The sequence below is a fragment of the Hemiscyllium ocellatum genome, chromosome 23 (genome assembly GCF_020745735.1).
Source record: "Hemiscyllium ocellatum isolate sHemOce1 chromosome 23, sHemOce1.pat.X.cur, whole genome shotgun sequence".
Classification (NCBI taxonomy): domain Eukaryota; kingdom Metazoa; phylum Chordata; class Chondrichthyes; order Orectolobiformes; family Hemiscylliidae; genus Hemiscyllium; species Hemiscyllium ocellatum.
The window spans coordinates 27,454,592-27,476,702 of NC_083423.1; the positions used below are offsets into that span (position 1 = coordinate 27,454,592).

Consider the following 22,111-nt stretch of genomic DNA (forward strand, 5'->3'; position numbering starts at 1 on the left):
GGGAATGCTGTTTGCATCAGGTATAGTGCCTTTAATTTTGCCTTTTTAACATTATCCTACATCCAAATTCTAGTTGATGCTTCCTTTTGCTTTTTCTGTATTCTAGTTTTTCTTCTTTTTCCCCTGTTACTACTTTTCCTTCCCTCCAAACTGAGTTTCCCTTCAGGTTCCCATCCCTTTGCCAATCCAGTTTAACCTGTCTCAATAACCTCTCCCTGTCAGGATATTAATCTTGGTGTTGTTAAGGTGCAATCTGTCTAATTTGTACAGGTCTCATTTGCCCCATAACTGGACAGCTAGACATTACACATTAATTTTTAAGGAATTAATTACCTCAATAATTTGAAGTTTCCTTAACTCTAGTTAATTGAGTATTCCATTGTTGAAAGATTTAAAACTGTTCTGTCTCTTTTGCAGAGTTCATTTCTCTTGTTGGTCAGTAGAAACATGATGGATAAATGGTCTTTTTTCGTGTTGTGAATTCTATGATTCCTATGAAAAGCAGTTAATATTTTAGTTTGATCATATTTCATACAACACTGGAAATGATCAATAAAAATTGATCAAGAAAAGAAACACAAGAATAACATTTTCAATGATAATCCTATTATTGATATTTAATAGCCATCTGTCAAAGTAAGAGGCAAACGTGGGTTTTATGAGTATTTTCACAAAACTAGAGCAGAATTTTTCTGAGTAGAGGTTCCTGCTAGACTACTGGAACAGTCAGTGGGGTATATAATTCCATCAGCCCCTGCTGCCCTGATTCATTAATGCAATATGGTAATGGGGGCATGACTTCTGCCCCTCACTCAGATACAAGTCACAACTTGGAGATCTGCCAAACAATTAGCTCTGTAGTTTCTGTAGTGTTACCAAGAACAGTTGCCGCTGATGGGACAGCAACATGCTAGAGAGAGGACGTTGATATATGCTGAAAGATACTGCAGAAGAGGCAGGAGAGCAGGCTGGGATGGGTGTTCTAGTGTTTCTATTTAAATTGCAGTGGCATATGACTTCATGAATTGCAATACAGCAATTTTTAAAAACTGTGAGAGTTACAATGAAAAACAAATCAAACTCAGCCTGTATGTGTTAATTGTGGCTCAGTTGGTAACACTCTCCCCTCTAATTCAGAAGGTTGTGGGATTAATTTGCTTAAGGTCTTGAATGCAAAAGTCAAATCAGTACTGTGGGATTGCTGCATTGTTGGACTTGCTGTTTTTCAGATAATACATTAAAATGTATTGGCACATGCCCTGTCTACTTAATGTACTTTTTCCAAATGTCTTTTAAATATTATAACTGCATCTGCAAACCACTTCCTCTGTCCCAAAACACTCTTTAGGGCCCTACTGTTAATTGTTTAAGCCCTACCCTTGTTTGTTTTACCAAAATGCAATGCCTTGCATTTGTCCAAGTTAAACTCCATCTGCTACTCCTCAGCTCAATTACCCAATTGATCAAGATCTCTTTCTAATCTTAGATAACTTTCTTCACAATCTACTATTATTCTCATCCAAATTGTATTTTTCAAACAGCAAGCAAGTCTGGACCCAATACCAATCCCTGTGTAACATCGCTGGTCATAGGCCTCCAGTCTGAAAAACAGCTCTTCATGACCACCCTCTGTCTCCCACTTGTTTATACCTAATCATATAACGCTTTCTTATTCTTGACTAGAACCTCAATACCTTTATTCTTCCATTATTCCCTACTCTTACCAGCCTTGTCCTTTAGTCTAACAGGAACATAATGACTCTCGTTCTCCTTTCACTTGTCAGTCGTCCTTTTACCTGCAAACACTCTACTCCAATCAACTTTTGAAAGTTTTGTCTCATTAAAATTTGCCTTACTCCAATTAAGAACTTCAGGCTTATCCTTTCCTATAACTATTTTAAAACTCATAGAATTATGATCACTAGTCCCAACATGTTCCCCTAATAATACTTCAGTCACTTGCCCTGTCTTATTTCCTGAGAGGTCAAGTTTTGCTCCTCCTCTAGTAGGTAGATTTTCATATTGATAAAGAAAGTTGTCTTGAACACATTTAACAAATTCCTCACCATCCAAGCCTTTAACACCATGGCAGTCGCAGCCAATATTTGGAAAATTAAAATATCTGTTATTTTAACCTTATTATTCTTACATATATCTCTAGTCTCTATGTATTTGCTCCTCAATTTCTAGCTGACTATGGGGGGCACTTATAGTACAATCCCATCAAGGTGATCATCATCTCTTTCTTTTTTCTAATATTTACCCATACAATTTCACTGGACAATTCCTCAGAAATATTCTCTAATTACTGTAGTAATGTTTTCCTTAATCAAAAACACCACCTCCCCTTCCTGTCTTGTCTTCCTTTCTATAGCATCCAAAACTCAGAACATTGAGCTGCCAGTCCTGTCCTTCCCACAGCCAAGTTTTTGTAACAGCTATGGTGTTCCAGAGCCATGTTCCCGTATATGCCCTAACTTCATCAGCCTTACCTGTAAGACCCCTTGCGTTGAAATAAAGGCAGTTTAATTCTTCAGAGTTACCTCATTCTCTGACTTGCTGTTGTCTGTCTTTTTTAACGAATTTGCTCTTTTCTGATTCAGAAATCCTTATTCAACTTATTACTTTTCCTGCTACTTAGCTCCCACCTTAAGTTTAAAGGCACCTGAAATAGAGCTAACAAATCTCCCCACCAACATTTTGGTCCCCTTCCAGTTCAGGTGAAACTCATTCCTTTTGAACAGGTATTTTTCTGCCCCAGTAGAGATTCCAATGATGCAAAAATCTGAATCCTTGCACATCGCAGCATCTTTTCAGGCATTAACTTATCTGCCCTATATCTTTATTCTACTCTGATTAGAATGTGGTACCAGGAGTAAACCAAAGATTGCTACCTTTTTGAGGTTATTCTTCGTAACCTTCTATATTTAGGTCTTTAACCATTTCCCTACTATGTTCATATCAATGTGTCTCTTGAATGCCCTCAATGATGTTAATCCTGAAAAGCTCTTAAAAGCACCATATATATTTTAAAAAACTATCGTTTCTTACCCAAAGATTTTAATCTTAAGCTTGCAAAAAATTTTTGAAAATTAAACATTTGAAATCTTAGGAAAAAAATCAGAAGTTTAGCTGAAACTCTTATCAACCAAAAAAAAACCCTTCTTAAATCCTTGTATCAATCAGATTTCAAATCTCGGGATAAACAGGTTTAAAAAATTGCTTGAGAGCTGTTGAACAAACATGTGGTGACCTTTCACACAAGCACTGTGTATAAAACTGAACATTACCTGCCACTTTTTTAACGTTTTTTTTATTGACTAAAAGTTCCAAAAAGACTTAGACTAAGCAGAAGCAGAACATTTTTATTTTATTTGGATTTTCAGTTTCTACTACAGAACAAGTTGTTCAGCTCATGCTTCCTATTTCTCAAACACCTTTATGATGAATTCAGTGTGAAACTTGATTGTCCTCCTGGGAGAGTACTGCAACTATTTCTTCTCTATGTTGTATATTCTAAGCGAGCTCTGTCTCTCAAGACCCCAAAGGTAACCGTTCATGATTAGTAAAACCACACAACATCAAATTGACTAGCTTTGGAACGTTTTACTTTTTATTGCTTTTGAGAGTCATAGAGTCATACAGTCATAGAGATGTACAGCATGGAAACAGACTCTTCAGTCTAACTCGTCCATGCTGACCAGATATCCTAGTTAAATCTAGTTCCATTTGCCAGCATTTTGCCCATATCCCTCTAAACCTTTCCTATTCATATACCCATACAACTGCCCTTTAAATGTTGTAATTGTACAGGCCTCCACCACTTCCTCTGGCAATCATTCCATACACTTACCATCCTATATGTGAAAACATTGTCCCTTAGGTCCCTTCTAAATTTTCCCCTCTCATCCTAAACCTATGCCCTCTAGTTTTGGACTCCTCCACCCCAGGAAAAAGACCACTTCTATTTACCCTATCCACGCCCCTCCTGATTTTATAAACCTCTAAGGTCACCCTTCAGCCTCCAACGCTCCAGAGAAAACAGTCCCAGCCTATTCAGCCTCTCCCTATAGCTCAAATCCTCCAACCCTCACAGCATGGTTGTAAATCTTTTGTGAACCCTTCCAAGTTTCACAACACGCTCCCTATAGCAAAAAGACCAGAATTTCACGCAATGGCCTAACTAATGTTCTATACAGGCACAGAATGACCTTCCAACTCCTATGCTCAATGCACTGACCAATAAAGGCAAGCATACCAAATGCCTTTTTTACTATCCTATCTACCTGTGGCTCTGCCTTCAAGGAACTATGAACCTGCACTCCAAGGTCACGTTGTTCCCAGTATTGTAACCATTTTTGGCCAGAAAGTGTTTGCTTCTTTTTAAAATTATCTCCTCAAAGCAAAATTAGTTATTTTCCTTTACCCAGGTTAGGTTCTGCCAGGGCCATTCAGCTTCTGACCTCATTATGGCCTTGGTTCAAACATGGACATAAAAGCTGAATTCCAGAGGTGAGATAAGAGTGATGGGTCTTTACATCAAAGTTGCATTCAGCCAAGCATCAAGGAACCCTGGTAAAACTGGAATCAGTGGGTATCAGGGGGAAAATTCTCCACTGGTTGGAGTCATACATAGCAAGATGGTGGTGATTGTTGGAGGTTAGTCATCTCAGCTCCAGGACATCTCTACAGAAACTCCTCAGGATAGTGTCTTCATCCCAAACATTTTAAACTGCTTCATCAATGACCTTCCCTCTATCATGAGGTCAGAAGTGGGGATGTTCACCGATGATTGCACAAAGACATGATTCCACAATGTTCTACAATATTTACAACTCCTCAGATACTGAAGCAGTCCATGTTCAAATGCAACACGATCTGGACAATGCTCAGGGTTGGGCTGATAAGTGGCAGGTAATGTTCATGGCGATGACCAACTCCAGTAAGAGTTAATCTAATCAATGCACCTTGACATTGAATGCCCTGCTATTAACTATTGTTGGGGTTACCATTGATCAGAAATTGAACTGGATCCTCCTAAAACAGTTCTTCAAGAGTAAGTCAAAGATTAGGAATACCATGGTGAGTAATTCACTTCCTGACACCTCAAAGCCCGTCTACAATCTACAAAGCACAGGTCAGGAGTATGATAGAATATGCCCCACTTGCCTAAATGGGTGCAGCTCCAACAACATTCAAGATGCTTCACACCATTCAGGACAAAACAGCCTGTCTATTGGTACTGCATCCACTCCCTCCAACACTGTTGCTCAGGAGCAGCAGTGTGTACTGTGAAACAGCACTGTAGAAGTTCACCAAAGATTATTAGATAGCACCTTCCAAATCCGGGACCATTTCTATCTAGAAGGACCAGGGCTGCACAATAGCTTAATGGGACCACCATCACCTGCAAGTTCTCCTCCAAGTCACGCACTATCCTGTCTTGGAAATGTATCACTGTTCCTTTGCTGTCGCTGGGTCAAAATCATGGAATTCTTTTCCTTCGGAAATTGTAGATCAACTCACAGCAGGTGGACTGCAGTGGTTCAAGAAGTGGAGGAGCCAATTCAAATTCATTCAATGTATAGTTTCAGTTGCATGACACTGTAATCTTTTGTTATAAATTCTGCGTCTTATGGTCGTCTTGTCCACAACTATCTGATGAAGAAGCAGTGCTCTGAAAGCTAGTGCTTCCTAATAAACCTGCTGGACTATAACCTAGTGTTGGGAAATTTTTAACGTGGTTCAAAAAGGCAGCTCGGTACCATCTCGGGCAGCTAGGGATGGGCAATAAATGCTGGCCAGCTAGTGACACTCACGTCCCATAGGTGAGAAAAATGAAAGTGTGTGTGTCTGTGTGTGTGTGTTTGGTTTAGATTGATTGAATTAATTAGAGGGGTAATGATGCATATTTTCATTGTTTATAACCAGTTCTGCTTCATTGAATTAAGTTTTTTGTTTTGCAGTAAATTGAATGGAAAGTTGTATCAACCGGGTTTCTTTAATAATCACAAAATTATCAATCTAATACAGAGGAAGCATATGATTGGTCATATTAGGACTCTGTATACTATATTTATTTTAAGTTGTGACTTGCGGACCTACAGTAACAGTTCACTCCTCCCATCAGTACCAATGGCAGCATTTATTGCTCATCCCTAATAGCCTGTGAGGAAGTGATAGTTAGCTATTGTCTTGAATTTCTGCAGTCTATCTGGCTTAGTTAGGTACATCTGCAAATGTGTTGCTGGTCAAAGCACAGCAGGTTAGGCAGCATCTCAGGAATAGAGAATTCGACGTTTCGAGCATAAGCCCTTCATCAGGAATAAGAGAGAGAGAGCCAAGCAGGCTGAGATAAAAGGTAGGGAGGAGGGACTAGGGGGAGGGGCGATGGAGGTGGGATAGGTGGAAGGAGGTCAAGGTGAGGGTGATAGGCCGGAGTGGGGTGGGGGCGGAGAGGTCAGGAAGAGGATTGCAGGTTAGGAGGGCGGTGCTGAGTTGAGGGAACCGACTGAGACAAGGTGGGGGGAGGGGAAATGAGGAAGCTGGAGAAATCTGAATTCATACCTTGTGGTTGGAGGGTTCCCAGGCGGAAGATGAGGCGCTCCTCCTCCAGCCGTCGTGTAGTTGTGTTCTGCCGGTGGAGGAGTCCAAGGACCTGCATGTCCTCGGTGGAGTGGGAGGGGGAGTTAAAGTGTTGAGCCACGGGGTGATTGGGTTGGTTGGTTCGGGCGGCCCAGAGGTGTTCTCTGAAGCGTTCCGCAAGTAAGCGGCCTGTCTCACCAATATAGAGGAGGCCACATCGGGTGCAGCGGATGCAATAGATGATGTGTGTGGAGGTACAGGTGAACTTGTGGTGGATATGGAAGGATCCCTTGGGGCCTTGGAGGGAAGTGAGTGTGGAGGTGTGGGCGCAAGTTTTACATTTCCTGCGGTTGCAGGGGAAGGTGCCGGGGGTGGAGGTTGGGTTGGTGGGGGGTGTGGATCTGACAAGGGAGTCACGAAGGGAGTGGTCCTTGCGGAACGCTGATAGGGGAGGGGAGGGAAATATATCCTTGGTGGTGGGGTCCGTTTGGAGGTGGCGGAAATGGCGGCGGATGATACGTTGTATGCGCAGGTTGGTGGGGTGGTAGGTGAGAACCAGTGGGGTTCTGTCTTGGTGGCGGTTGGAGGAGCGGGGCTCAAGGGCGGAGGAGCGGGAAGTGGAGGAGATGCGGTGGAGGGCATCGTCGATCACGTCTGGGGGGAATCTGCGGTCCTTGAAGAAGGAGGCCATCTGGGCTGTGCGGTGTTGGAATTGGTCCTCCTGGGAGCAGATGCGGCGGAGACGAAGGAATTGGGAATATGGGATGGCGTTTTTACAGGGGGCAGGGTGGGAGGAGGTGTAGTCCAGGTAGCTGTGGGAGTCAGTTGGTTTATAATAGATGTCTGTGTTGAGTCGGTCGCCCGAGATAGAAATGGAAAGGTCTAGGAAGGGGAGGGAGGAGTCTGAGACAGTCCAGGTGAATTTCAGGTCGGGATGGACGGTGTTAGTAAAGTTGATGAACTGTTCAACCTCCTCGTGGGAGCACGAGGCAGCGCCGATACAGTCATCGATGTAGCGGAGGAAAAGGTGGGGGGTGGTGCCAGTGTAGTTGCGGAAGATGGACTGTTCCACATATCCTACGAAGAGGCAGGCATAGCTGGGGCCCATGCGGGTGCCCATGGCAACTCCTTTAGTTTGGAGGAAGTGGGAGGATTGAAAAGAAGTTATTCAGGGTGAGGACCAGTTCAGTCAGTCGAAGGAGGGTGTCAGTGGAAGGGTACTGGTTGGTGCGGCGGGAAAGGAAGAAGCGGAGGGCTTTGAGTCCTTCGTGATGGGGGATGGAGGTGTACAGGGACTGGATGTCCATAGTGAAAATAAGGCGTTGGGGACCGGGGAAGCAAAAATCCTGGAGGAGGTGGAGGGCGTGGGTGGTGTCCCGAACGTAGGTGGGGAGTTCTTGGACTAAAGGGGACAGGACCGTGTCGAGGTATTGGGAGATGAGTTCGGTGGGGCAGGAGCAGGCTGAGACAATGGGTCGGCCGGGGCAGGCAGGTTTGTGGATTTTGGGCAGGAGGTAGAAACGGGCGGTGCGGGGTTGTGGGACTATGAGGTTGGAGGCGGTGGATGGGAGATCCCCTGAGGTGATGAGGTCCTGGATGGTCTGGGAGATGATGGTTTGGTGGTGGGAGGTGGGGTCGTGGTCAAGGGGGCGATAAGAGGAGGCGTCCGCGAGCTGGCGTTTGGCTTCAGCGGTGTACAGGTCAGTGCGCCAAACTACCACCGCGCCTCCCTTGTCTGCGGGTTTGATGGTGAGGTTGGGATTGGAGCGGAGGGAGTGGAGGGCTGCACGTTCTGAGGGTGAGAGGTTGGAGTGGGTGAGAGGGGTGGACAGGTTGAGTAGGTTGATGTCACGGCGGCAGTTGGCTATAAAGAGGTCGAGGGCGGGTAGGAGGCCAACCGTACATCCCCAATGCTGTGAGGAAGGGACTTCTAAACTTTCTATTCAGTGTTGGTGAAAGAATGGTGATATAGTTCCAGTTAAGAAGGTGTGTGACTTTGAGGGAAACTTGCAGGTGGTAGTGTTTATGGGAACCCTCTATTATTTTTGTAAGTGATGGAAGTTGCAAGCTTGGAACATGTTGCTAAAGGAGGTGTTATGACAGTGTATCTTTTACATGTCCATATTGTTAGCACGTATGTCAGTAGTGGAGGGGATGAATGTTTTAAGGTTAAGATTTGTTTAATGTTTAAAATTTGTATTCAGATCATCTGCTATAATGCACGTTACGTAAACGCGAATTCGTCTTATACAATTGATAAATTGGCAACACTGTTTCTAGAGCGCAAAGTTTTAAAGTGTATATTGATGATGATGCAGTTCCGTCCCCATTAGTTTAAATGGTGCTGTTTCATGTGATTTTCTTCTAACACAGGATTGCATGGGAACAGAAGTACTGGGTTATAGCAGAACTGACTGTAGTTCTAATGGATATGAATTCAGCATTGTCTGTTGTCAGATGAGATGATCTCTGTCAAATACGTTTGTCATGGCTTGCACATAGTGTCTGTTTAGTTTCATTGTGATGCAGTGGATTTTCTTCTGTTTGGAACTTTGGGAAAACTATTGCTATAAAAATGAGAATTTGTGCAATCACCTCAATATTTGAATGTATAGTGTAATAATAATTGTGTTAGTGGCTTACGTAAGTTTTTAATGTATTGTAGTTTTCTGGCATTCTTATTAATTTACCTTTTCATTCTTTATCATACACTTTTGTGACCAACTTTTTTATTTAAAAATTTTTTTTAGTTTTTAACCATTATCTTATTGCCATGCCACTTTTCTCTTTTGAAGGCTGGGCCCTTCATATCATTTCTGAATTCTAAAGAAATCACAATAGTCTTTTACAGAAGGTTTTGTGACAAAGGTCATGATAGATCCATATTTTCAGCTAACTGATCGTTTTAGTATGTCCTACAGTTTCTGCAGATCGTTACTGTTTATTACTGGATATTAATATCCATAAATTTTTTTTCATGCCTGTAAACTGTTAAATGTTTAAAAATCATTTTGATTTTGTATATTTAAAGTTCTAATTCAGTTATTAATCTCTCCTGACAGAGACGAGGTCCACAGCGATCAGTAGATGTAATTGTTTCATCTGCATTCCTGTTGACTCTATCTGTAGTATTTATTTGCTGCGCACAGGTAAGAACATCTCTTACACGTAATCCTTCTGTTTTAACAATTTCTGTAACATTGAACTAATGAAAACATTTTCTTTGACCAATTTTTGCCTTTTGTTTCATCCATTGTTCTTGTGCTTCTGAATAACACAGATTATTCGCTATAGAACTATCCGAGGGTGAAACCATTTTAATTTACAGTAGGTCGTGTGAATCTCTGAACCTCTTTAAGACCTGAACAGGAAGGGAGGATCAGGAAATATGAAAAGATAATTTCAGTTATCCAGTTGTTGACTCAAAGTAGCAGAGGATGAGTTAAAGAGGAACTTGTGTTTCTCGAGGAAGATTACTCACTGTAGTGAGTTAGTTGAACAGCCAGTCTGTTCGTCACCTGTGCTGAAATTCACTGGAGGAAGGGAGGTTTCCATTACAACTGCCTGCAAAAATTTGGGATAGAGGACAATGGAAAATGGGGCTGTGAATTATTTGACTAAATGTTCATCTTAATTTTCCTGTATCGATGAAGGCCTTCCAAGTGACAGACCCACTTATTTAAACACAGTTCTCCATTTTTTAAAATCTCTGCTGGTTACTTTGGTTACAGATCAGAGGGTGTTTGGCATGTGGACTGTCTTCAACAGCAGTTAAGTTAGACCCACTCACCAGCTTTGACCCATTTCCCTGCAAGTTATTATCTTCACGTATTTATTTAAATTCCTTTTCAAAGCCACAATTGAATATGCCTCCACTATCCTGTGCATTCCAAATCCTAACCACTCACTGTATTAAAATAGTTTTGTTATGTTGCATTTGGTTATCTTGTCAATAATTTTAAATCTTTGCCTAAGGGAGCTATTTATTTCTATTTATTTTGTGTATCCTTGTGATTTTGAACTCCATCTAATTGCTTCTCAACTAGCTCTTCTCTAAGGAGAACATCTGGAGATTTCCTAAACTATCCTCATAGCTAAAATCCTTCATCCTTAGGACTATTCTCATAAAACCTTTTTGCACCATTCCCTAAAGCCTTGTATTTTTCCTAAAGTATAGTGCCAGAATTGGATATAATCTTCCAAACGAGGCCAAATCAGCAATTTTTGAAAGTGTGTCCGATACATACAAATTCAACTGATAAATATATTTGATACATGTCAAAAATATCTGGTACTGACTCCTGAGGATCCCTATTGCACTCTTCCTTCCAGTCCAGAGAAAACCATTTTGCACTTTGTCAGTGTTACTTCAACATTGTCATAATGTCTCTTATCCTAAGTACCTCAACTTTGCTGACCAACTGTTTTGGGATACTTTATCAAACATCTTTTGGATGTCCATTTAAACGCTATTAATTGCATTACCCTCTGTCGCATCATTAAAAAATTAAAGATTCTAACCAAATTCTCTCTTTATGAAAGTATATGGTCATTTTGTCCCCAATAAAAGATATTAAAATTTTCCCTACTGCAGACACAGCTACCCTATATGATCTGAATTGGGTTTGTCTACATTTGTAAAAATGGGTTGTACATTTATTGCCTAGTGCACAACTGTATTCGACAGAACCATGGAATAGGATGTTTAGGCCTTGCCAGTTTCTTCCAATACATACAGTTCAACTTGTGTCTTATTTTATCCTGACACTTAATTATACTGAATTAAATGACAATAATAATTCGCTATATGTTCCTTTTATACATGAAAATATTGTTTATCTTGGCTTTAAGTTGTTTCAAGATTCATCTTTCTGACATCTTTTAACTGATTGTCAATTTTTTGTGTACAATCCTTTTGGACATGCTGCTTTGCTTCTCAAATTTCTTATTGTATACATGTAAAACATATACAAATTCCTAATCTTTCTCATATTCTTATAAACTTTCCTAATCCTGTTTTTAACCCAGTTTCCTTTTTTCTAAAATTCTGCTTCCTTTTTTGTTTATAGAGTTCTTCTAGATCATATCTTTGCAACTTTAATTGGTTCTATCCTTTTTATTTATCCATTGCAACCTTAGCTTTTTTTTTAAATGGAGTATACTTTCGCTCGATCCAATATTTTTTGCTAACATCAAACTGTATGAATCTGTGCGCTAAAAGCTCCTTCCAGTTCACGGCAACTCAGTTGGATCACTCCTCATTATTCTAAATCCTGTCCTAAGCCAGTTTGGTGCCCTGCTTTTTTGAAATGACTCTGTTTTTAGTGATCTTAGAACCATATTTCAATAATGTTTTCTAAGGTGCTTGCTTACATTTAGTTTCATTACTCAGAAACAATCCATCAGTGGAAGCCATTGAAGTAATTAAGACTACTTCTTAATGGGATTTGCTATTCACCATACTAGTCTTCACTGCTTTCCTACATGTTTAGCTACATGTACAGAAACATTGCAGAAGGGCACATGAAGACTACTATGGTGCCTTCTACAGAAAGAGATGGTAAGATTTGATATTAAGTCAATGCAACGAGAGCATGTTATCTGCTATTGATAAACATGTTAAAGTGCACTATTGCAAGTAATCTGTATGCCTGCTGTTCCCCCGTATGCCCTGCAGAGACCAATTGAATTTCTAGTCTTCAGTAGCCAAACGGAGTTGCTGGAGATGGCAGTGAGAAATAGATCATAGCTTTATGCCTATCCAATGCCAAAAAGCTGGATCCACCTTTTAAGCATCTGTTGTACTAAGGCAGGTTTCCTGGAGATCATGAGTAACACCGGGGATCTACTATGTTTCTTTAACATATTCAATGTGCTGGTTAATGATTGGAAAATGTTGATGAGTAGAAGTGCAGTTCTAGTGCATTGGTAATTCCATGAATGAAGAAAATAAAGTCTGTAATCTTTTAATAAAAATCACATAACAGCTGATCTCTGAGACATGAGAATGATAAGATGGGTAAATAATGTTGCTAGTGGATCCAAAGAAAGGGAATTCTTGGAATGCTTACAGGATGGCTTTTTGGAACAGCTTGTCATGGAGCCCACAAGGGAGCAGGCTATTTTGGACTTAGTGCTATGCAATGAATCAGACTTTATAAAAGATCTTACAGTAAGGGAACACTTAGGAAGCAGCGATCATAATATGGGAGAGTTCAGTCTGCAGTTTGAAAGAGAGAAGGCAAAATCGGATGTAATGGTGTTACAGTTAAACAAAGGTAATTATGAGGGCATGAGAGAAGAACTGACGAAAATCGACTGGAAGCAGAGCCTAGCGGGGAAGACAGTAGAGCAAAAATGCCAGTAGTTTGTGGGTATAATTGAGGACACAGTACAGAGGTTCATCCCCAAGAAAACAAAGATTATCCGGGGAGGGATTAGACAGCCATGGCTGACAAAGAAAGTCAGGAAATGTATCAAAGAAAAAGAGAGATCCTATAAAGTGACCAAGAGCACTGGGAAATCAGAAGATTGGGAAGGGTACAAAAACAAACAGAGGATAACAAAGAGAGAAATAAGGAAGGAGAGAACCAAATATGAACATAGGCTAGCCAGTAATATTAGAAATGATAGTAAAAGTTTCTTTCAATACATAAGAAACAAACGACAGGCAAAAGTAGACATTGGGCCACTCAAACTGATGCTGGAAGGCTTGTGATGGGAGATAAGGAAATAGCTGGAGAACTACTTTGCGTCAGTCTTCACAGTGGAAGACATGAGTAATATCCCAACAATTAAAGGGAGTTATGGGGATGAGTTGAGTATGGTTGCCATTACAAAAGACGTAGTGCTAGAAAAGCTAAAAGGTCTTAAAATTGACAAATCTCCTGGCCCCGATGGGCTACGTCCTAGAGTTCTGAGGAAGGTGGCTGAGGAAATAGCGGAGGCGTTGGTTGAGATCTTTCAAAAGTCACTGGAGTCAGGGAAAGTCCCGGATGATTGGAAGACCACTGTTGTAACCCATTGTTCAAGAAAGGATCAAGACAAAAGATGGAAAATTATAGGCCAATTAGCCTAACCTTGGTTGTTGGTAAAATTCTAGAATCCATCGTTAAGGATGAGATTTCTAAATTCTTGGAAGAGCAGGGTCGGATTAGACCAAGTCAACATGGATTTAGTAAGGGGAGGTCGTGCCTGACAAACCTGTTAGAATTTTTTGAAGAGGTGACAAATAGTTTAGACCAGGGAAACCCATTGGATGTGGACTATCTAGACTTCCAAAAGGCCTTTGATAAGGTGCCACACGGGAGGCTGCTGAGTAAGGTGAGGGCCCCTGGTGTTCGAGGTGAGCTACTGGCATGGATTGAAGATTGGCTGTCTGACAGAAGGCAGAGAGTTGGGATAGATCCTTTTTTGGAATGGCAGCCAGTAACAAGTGGTGTCCCACAGGGTTCAGTGTTGGGGCCTCTGCTGTTCACGTTATATATTAATGATCTGGATGAAGGGACTGGGGGCATTCTAGTGAAGTTTACCAATGATACGAAGATAGGTTGACAGGCAGGTAATACTGAGGAAGTGAGGAGGCTGCAGAAGGATCTAGACAGTTTAGGAGAGTGGTCCAGGAAATGGCTGATGAAGTTCAATGTGAGCAAATGCGAGGTCTTGCACTTTGGAAAAAAGAATACAAGCATGGACTACTTTCTAAACGGTGAGAAAATTCATAAAGCCAAAGTACAAAGGGATCTGGGAGTGCTAGTCGAGGATTCTCTAAAGGTAAACATGCAGGTTGAATCCGTGATTAAGAAAGCGAATGTAATGTTGTCACTTGTCTCAAGAGGGTTGGAATATAAAAGCAGCGATGTGCTACTGAGACTTTATAAAGCTCTGGTTAGGCCCCATTTGGAGTACTGTGTCCAGTTTTGGGCCCCACACCTCAGGAGGGACATACTGGCACTGGAGCGTGTCCAGCGGAGATTCACACAGATGATTCCTGGAATGGTAGGTCTAACATACGAGGAACGGCTGAGGATCCTGGCATTGTACTCATTGGAGTTTAGAAGGTTAAGGGGAGATCTAATAGAAACTTACAAGATAATACATCGCTTGGAAAGGGTGGACGCTAAGAAATTGTTTCTGTTAGGCGGGGAGACCACGACCCGTGGGCACAGCCTTAAAATTAGAGGGGGTCAATTCAGAACAGAAAGGCGGAGACATTTCTTCAGCCAGATAGTGGTGGGCCTGTGGAATTCATTGCTGCGGAATGCAGTGGAGGCCGTGACACTAAATGTCTTCAAGGCAGAGATTGATAAGTTCTTGATGTCACAAGGAATTAAGGGCTATGGGGAGAATGCGGGTAAGTGGAGTTGAAATGCCCATCAGCCATGATTAAATGGCGGAGTGGACTCGATGGGCCGAATGGCCTTACTTCCACTCCTATATCTTATGGTCTTATTGTAAACTGCAAATCCCATTCTGGTGATCAACCAAGAGTATGCAAAGTACATAAATATGTTGCCTTGGCTATCATTTTTTTTCAAAGAGGACAGAGTAATATTAGAAAAATTTAGTCAAGTGCCTGACAGATCCAGAGAATTACTTGGAAGATGTAAATCTAGTTTGAAATAATCTTTCTTTTTATATAGTTGCTTCATATCCATGAAACGTTCCTTGATTTTCACTATAATTGGGAGCTAGTGATCTGGTGCATCTCATTAACATTGTATCTCCTGAGATTTGTCATGCTGGGATCTGAAACAAATAACAAGTACAGCAATACCTCAATCTTACTGACAGAACAGGTAATAAACTATGATCTTCTGTTGCTTTGAAAATGTGAAAAGTTAAATCTCTTTGTTAAACATTTCTACAATCGATATAGAAGAAAGGTGCTGGATCATGGTAGATCTCCCAGTTCACAGGTAAAGAGCAATCAACCTTTTAATCAAAGAATTTCAAATTTTATAAGCATTGAGAAACTTTTGTATTGAAAAAGAGTATTACACAAAACTGCTAATGAAAACAGAAGGCCAGAAGTGAAGGAATGTCATTTAATCCTTTGAACCTTGACTCCTATGCTGTCTCATTCCATTTGAGTGTATTTAATGTTTGTTCCACTTTTTTAAGAATTTTTTTTTAATGACATTCTTCTAGGCACTTTACTGTTTGATTCTGAGTTAAAATATAAACTAAATTTTGATTGACCATCAGTAATCAGATTTTGGAATATTACAACCAAATGGAATGATTTTACTAGATTCTTTTGTAACCTCTTAATGCAGTAATGAATATTATTTTGATATTAATCTACATTTTCTATAGTGTTGCCAGTAGTAAATTCCCAGTAATACTTTGTGCTGGTTTCCCCTAAGCAAATCACTTTGGAATAGGAATGGGAGCAGACTGTTCAACAGGACTGTAGCTGATCCAGCATTTCTCACAACCACTTTCCTATGATTTCTCCATTACCCTTGATTTCTATAGTGTACTAAATATGTACTTCAGTCTTCTGTATCAAGGTTATACATTGATAACTTTAGAAGTTGGTTTCCTATGTTGTCTAGGACAGCCATTTGTCATCTGTGTATGTCTCTGCTCTTTTACTAGATTAATTTATACTTGAAGATGGAAAAAAAACCTAACAAAAAAGAAGAACTGAACTTAGTGAACAATGTTTTGAAGCTTGCAACCAAGTTGCTGAAGGTAGACAGTCATGAGATTACGAGGCTCGCATTGTCTTGTGAAAGCATATTAAATTTTACATTGTGAACTGAATATTTGCATTTAAATGTGATGTTGAGGTGTATTGGACCTAGGTGGGCAAAGTCAAAAGTCTCACGACACAAGGTTTATTTGAAATCACAGGCTTTTGGAGCACTCCTCCTTCATCAGGTGAAGTAGAGGGAAATGCCCAGGCACAGAATTTATAGGCAGAGTGATAATTGCAAGATTATTCCAAGTAATTATGACTGTGAAAAGATAGTACAAATGGTATGAGTGAAGTGTCAATAAGCTGAATGACAAAGTCTTTGTATGTGATCAAAAGTGTCAATAGCTGAATAGCAAGTGAAGGGATGACCGATGATCCAATTAATTAAGGCAGAGAAATAATTACAAAAAGTCAGAAATAAGGTGGTGCTTGGGACAAACCAGATGGCTGGAATAACATGAAAAGGTATAAGAGTCGCATGATGAGGATCTAATCAAAGTAAGAAGTAATCCAAAACTGTACAAACTAATTAAGGTAGAGAGATCATAACAAGTTATCAAGGATGCTGGTGTCAAATCTTCCCCACTGTTTTGACACCATCACCCTTGATCATTATGGGTGGAAAGAGGCCAGTCGGCCCATCACATCTGCACTGACCCTCTGAAGATCATCCCACTCAGACCCAACTCCCTCCAATTCTATACCTGTAACCCTACGTTTACGATGGCTAACATCTAACCTGCTCATCTTTGAACTTTGGGAGAAAAACGGAGCACCCAGGGGACTGGGTTCATTCTCCCTGTGCCTGCATGCAGGCACAGGGAAAATGAACCCAGTCCCCTGCCACTGTAAGGCCACTATGCTAACCACTGTGCCATCCTAAAACTGAGGTTTTAGATTAAGTGTAACCTTCTCGTAAAAGTGGGATTAGTCAATCCTGGCTTACGTTTCTAATTATGATTCACAAAATAAATTATGTGACTTGACATTAAGTAATCTGAGAAGTAGACCAAATAGGAGATGAAATGTTCTTCTGCAATACAGAATAAACTACTTGGATATATAAAGCTGAGGTCTTCTAGCACCACAGAATGATATAATCACAGCATTGCAAGTTTTTTTTGGTAGTTTCCATCATAACTATTAAATTTATAAATTGAACAGTTGGCAATAAAATGTGACCAAATAGGGCTAGTCATAAGGATTTGTAATCAGGAAGTTTACGTAAAATAAATATTTATATTATACTTGATAGATGGTAATTTCTATAATTATACTCTCTGTGTATTGAGATACCATGAATTACTCAATCAATGCTTTAAGTATTTTATGAAATTCTTGGTATATTTTACGATACTGAAAAATGTGTCTTCTCTTTAGGAATTGGATACACCTTTTAGATTATATGGATTGACAATGAATCCGCTGCTATATAACATTACCCAGGTTGTGATTCTTTCAGCTGTGTCTGGTGTTATTAGTGACTTGCTGGGTTTTAATCTAAAGGTCAGTTTCCTCAACCAAGAGAGGAGCATTACAACCGTCTTATCCTCTCAGAATAATATAATTCATTAGCATAAGCTCTACTTTTAAATGTACAAGTAGTACATTACTCTTTCTGAATGTTTTAGAATGCTAAATATCTATTTTGCAATTTGTTAAACATTTTACATCTGGTATAGTTTGAAGTGAATATTGCATGATATGCATATAAATCTATGGGTCCTGACTTTCTGTTGCCGCACCACTGCTACTTAGTTAGAAATATGGCAGTTCCTCTGAAGAAGTTAGAGGAATTAAGATCGGAATGAATTCAAAGCTATAGTGTGAAACATATGCCTGCTGCCACACATTGGTCTTCATTTACAGATTAGCAAGAATGTTTCCTATTTACCTATAGGTCAAGCAATGGTGCATTGTGCTAAAGAAAAATCAATTATCTGGAAAATAATTTGGTCAGTGAGACAAAAGTTCTATTTATTGCCATTGCTTTTGAAAATTTGAAACAAATTTTCAGATAGTTTATCAAATTAATTTCTGTAATCCCATCAGTCATTTACAACTTTTTGTCAAATTAAACTACACATGTTCCCTTTAGGGTTTGACTTCTGTCCAAGTAATGAGACACCAGCTCGCCTGAAATACGACAATAACAATTAGTGGAAATACCAACAGTGAAAGACACTATATATCTATGCATAATTTTTAAATCCTTAAAGTGTTCAGGTTAATGCAATATCATCTTTCTATAGATGTTAATCTCATCCATAATATGTTGAGAACTCTAGACAATCTTTAATTTGTGTAAGGACCATTAACTTAATTTCAGTGACAGCCAGCTTCAGTTATTTTGATCTATTAGGCCCCAAGTCATAGAGTCATAGAGATGTACAGCAGGGAAACAGACCTTCGGTCCAACCCGTCCATGCCGACCAGATATCTCAACCCAATCTAGTCCCACCTGCCAACACCCGGACCATATCCCTCCAAACCCTTTCTATTCATATACCCATCCAAAAGCCTCTTAAATGTTGCAATTGTACCAGCCTCCACCACATCCTCTGGCAGCTCATTCCATACACTTACCACCCTCTGCATGAAAAGTTGCCCCTTAGGTCTCTTCTATATCTTTCCCCTCTCACCTTAAACCTATGCCCTCTAGTTCTGGACTCCCTGATCCCAGGGAAAATACTTTGTCTATTTATCCTATCTATGCCCCTCATAATTTTGTAAACCTCTATAAGGTCATCCCTCAGCCTCCGACGCTCCAGGGAAAACAATCCCAGCCTGTTCAGCCTTACTGAACAGCATCTAGTACTTTATGTAGTGTAAAATGTAGTTGCTTCTTTTAAATAAATACTGGAATCTAAAGAAGCAATTTATTCCTGACTGATAAAATCCAGATCCACTTTAGTTCTTTTGAATTGGTATTAGAATGTTGTTGTTTTATTGCTTACAGCATTAAAATAGAAAATTCTATCCTGTGAGTTTACAAATGTATTCTAAAATCCATTTGAGAAAAAGAAGCTGCATTTGCCTATTATTACTTGCAGTGTGAATTTTACAGGCTATACTGCAATTGTGATGTCATTTGCAGCAATGGATGCATTTCAATCATATGAGTTCAATTAAATAAAAATTGTTTAGGAGCAGGGGTAGTCCATTCAGCCCTTTCAAGCTTCGTCATTCAGTGGCTGACCTGGTTGTAATTTCACCTTCATCTTCCTGTCAGTCCCACACCTTCATGCAATTCACTGACATAAATCCTAAATAATTGAGGCCCAGAGTTGATTCCTGTGGCATTCCACTCATTATACTTTGTCAACCCAAAAACAACACTATTCTAAACCTATTCTCTGCCTCCTATTAACTAATCAATCCTTTATTTGTATTGTTGTTATTCTCTGCAGCAACCTTGAGATATGCTTGTTATGAAATGCCTTTTACAAATCCAAGTATGCTGTATCAACAAGTTCCCTTTTATTAGCCTTGTTTGGTTCCTCGAATAATTCTAATAACTTAAATGCTTTGCCTTGCACAAAGCATGTTGACTGCATGATCTTACTATAACCTTTCTTAATAACGAATTCTAGCTATTTCCCTAATAACAGATACAAATACACTTACCTTCTGAAGATGTAAAACTTAACTCTGTTCCTCCATCATTTACCGAGTTTGTTTTAGATTTCCAGAATCCACAGTATTTTGCTTGCCCTCCACTTTTTTTCAAAAGGGGAGGTGTTACATTTATTTTCTAATCTGTTAGGGGCCTTTTAGAATCCTTGGAAGATTATAAACAATGCATCTACTACCTGTGCTGCCAGTCCTTTTAAGACCTTAAGGTGTAAGTCATGTAGTCTTCCAGACATTTCAACCTTAAGGTCTAATAAGTTTTTTCGGCATCTTTTCTCTGGTGAAAGCTTTGAGTTTCCAAAGATACTAAAAATGACTTTTTTTAATATAGTGGGAACTGCACAGAATTTCACCTTCAGGTGGATTTATTCATTATTTTTTATTGTTACTAACACTTTTTTTTATACTGTGCAATGGATTTTATACTCAAAGAATTGCACAGAAGTTAAATAATATAAATGCGCTATAAAGTATTGATAATTATTAGGGATATTGTTACAAATATGACAACAATAATCTCCCTGATGTGTTGTTTTAATAATATTAAGGAAACCTGGAATGTGCAAGAAGATACAGCATAAATTTAAAACTCTTTTTTTCTTTTAAATTTTAGCTCTGGAAGATCAAGTCTTGATATGCTGGACTGTGAATCATATCCCCTTGGACATGTCTAAATGCAGGCATATGGCTCTACAGCTTGTTACGCCACTCCTGACATATCAAAGTGCTTACATCTACACCACTTGTGCAATTTATATTTTATCTGTTACGTGTTTCACTTTTTTGCACTTGTTTTAGTTATCAACCTATTTTGATTTACAAGTATTATTCTGTGGTCAGTTTTTAAGGGACTGTATGTAGCAGGTCAATTAAAAAAAGAACAAAGCCTTTTGATATATTCTATTTACAGCAATAAGCTTTATGCCTGCCATTGTGAAAGGTGTTTTGATAGAAACAAATTTAACTAGCAAGAAATATATTTATTTAAACAATGGACTGGCAACACAGCTCCTGACTCTGCATCTGCACTTTTGTTTAGTATGAAAGTGAAATCGAGTTATGAGATCACTATACACCTTTTTTAAAATTTAGATGGTGTTATGTTTAATAATGAATGAAGTGCATTTTTATGAACGTAATAAGACTTATTACAATTTTGCTCTGTTAACATACAACTTAGTTCATTGTATGACTTTGGAAATATTAAAACTTTGTTTTCAGTGCAGCACAGATATGGACAGGTTGTACTGGGTAGACAAAATAATTACAGCAATTTAAAATGTGAATATTTTTTCTGGTAATTATATCCATTCTGAAACTTACAATTGACATCAGTTTCCTACCAACAAGCGGTATAACTGACATTAATTTTGAAGGAATAAACGTACTATAACTGACGAAGATGCATACTTATTTGGAATTGTGTGACATTATTTTCTAATTGAATATTGTTGTTTCTTTCATGTACCTACTTTTGTGACAAAATTTAAATAGGAATTGGTTATTGACTGACTGAATGTTAGCAACATTCACAGTTGAGGAAGTCAATGTTTTGTATTGGACTTGAAAAGAAGTATGCACTGTCTTTTCATTCAAAACTGATATATAAGTTTCTTAAAGACAATTTTTCTTTTAAAGCTGAGATGTACTGAATCTTTCTACATATTTCATACTTACAAAGTAAATGTACTAATTGCATTCGCGCTTGGAGGCAAAAACAAGGGCCTTGTTATTTAAATCAAACAAACAGCTTTGCATAGCCCATCCACTTCCTTTCCCAGTAAACAGAACTTGGAAGCATTTCTTGCTAGCTCTGCTTCTTAACTGAGAAAATAAGAAGAATTTTATTAGCTGACTTTGCTTGTTGATTTTTGATGGTCATGTTATTAATTACTAACAACTTTAATTATCAGTTTATTGCTTTGACTTCCCATGTTCACTGTGTGCCACACTTTAGCTTTCTGAAATTTGTTCACTACCCCTCCGAAATGAGAGAAACATTCAGATATACCACCCCCATGAAAAATGTCTGAATAAGTCTGATATACATAATGTGTTGTAGCAACTGACCTCTGTTATCATCTTTCAAACATTCAACTTCAGCTACTTGGAAGGATAACTGCAGCAGACACATTGAAAATACAATATGCAAGTTTTCCTCCAGCCCACACATTGCCCTGACTTGGA

The 22,111-nt window shown here is 39.3% G+C and overlaps 1 protein-coding gene across 1 annotated transcript in view; it reads left to right on the forward strand.

Moving 5' to 3' along the window:
- Window positions 1-21,337, forward strand: part of LOC132826888 (protein PHTF2-like) — a 107,151-nt gene extending 85,814 nt beyond the window's left edge. The window contains exons 14-18 of the mRNA XM_060843163.1: window positions 9,648-9,734; window positions 15,228-15,383; window positions 16,189-16,284; window positions 17,672-17,797; window positions 20,538-21,337. Of these exons, the coding sequence (XP_060699146.1) occupies window positions 9,648-9,734; window positions 15,228-15,383; window positions 16,189-16,284; window positions 17,672-17,797; window positions 20,538-20,558 (486 nt within the window). The 3' untranslated portion in view covers window positions 20,559-21,337. The remainder of the gene's footprint in view (window positions 1-9,647; window positions 9,735-15,227; window positions 15,384-16,188; window positions 16,285-17,671; window positions 17,798-20,537) is intronic.
- The last annotated feature ends 774 nt before the right edge of the window (window positions 21,338-22,111 follow it).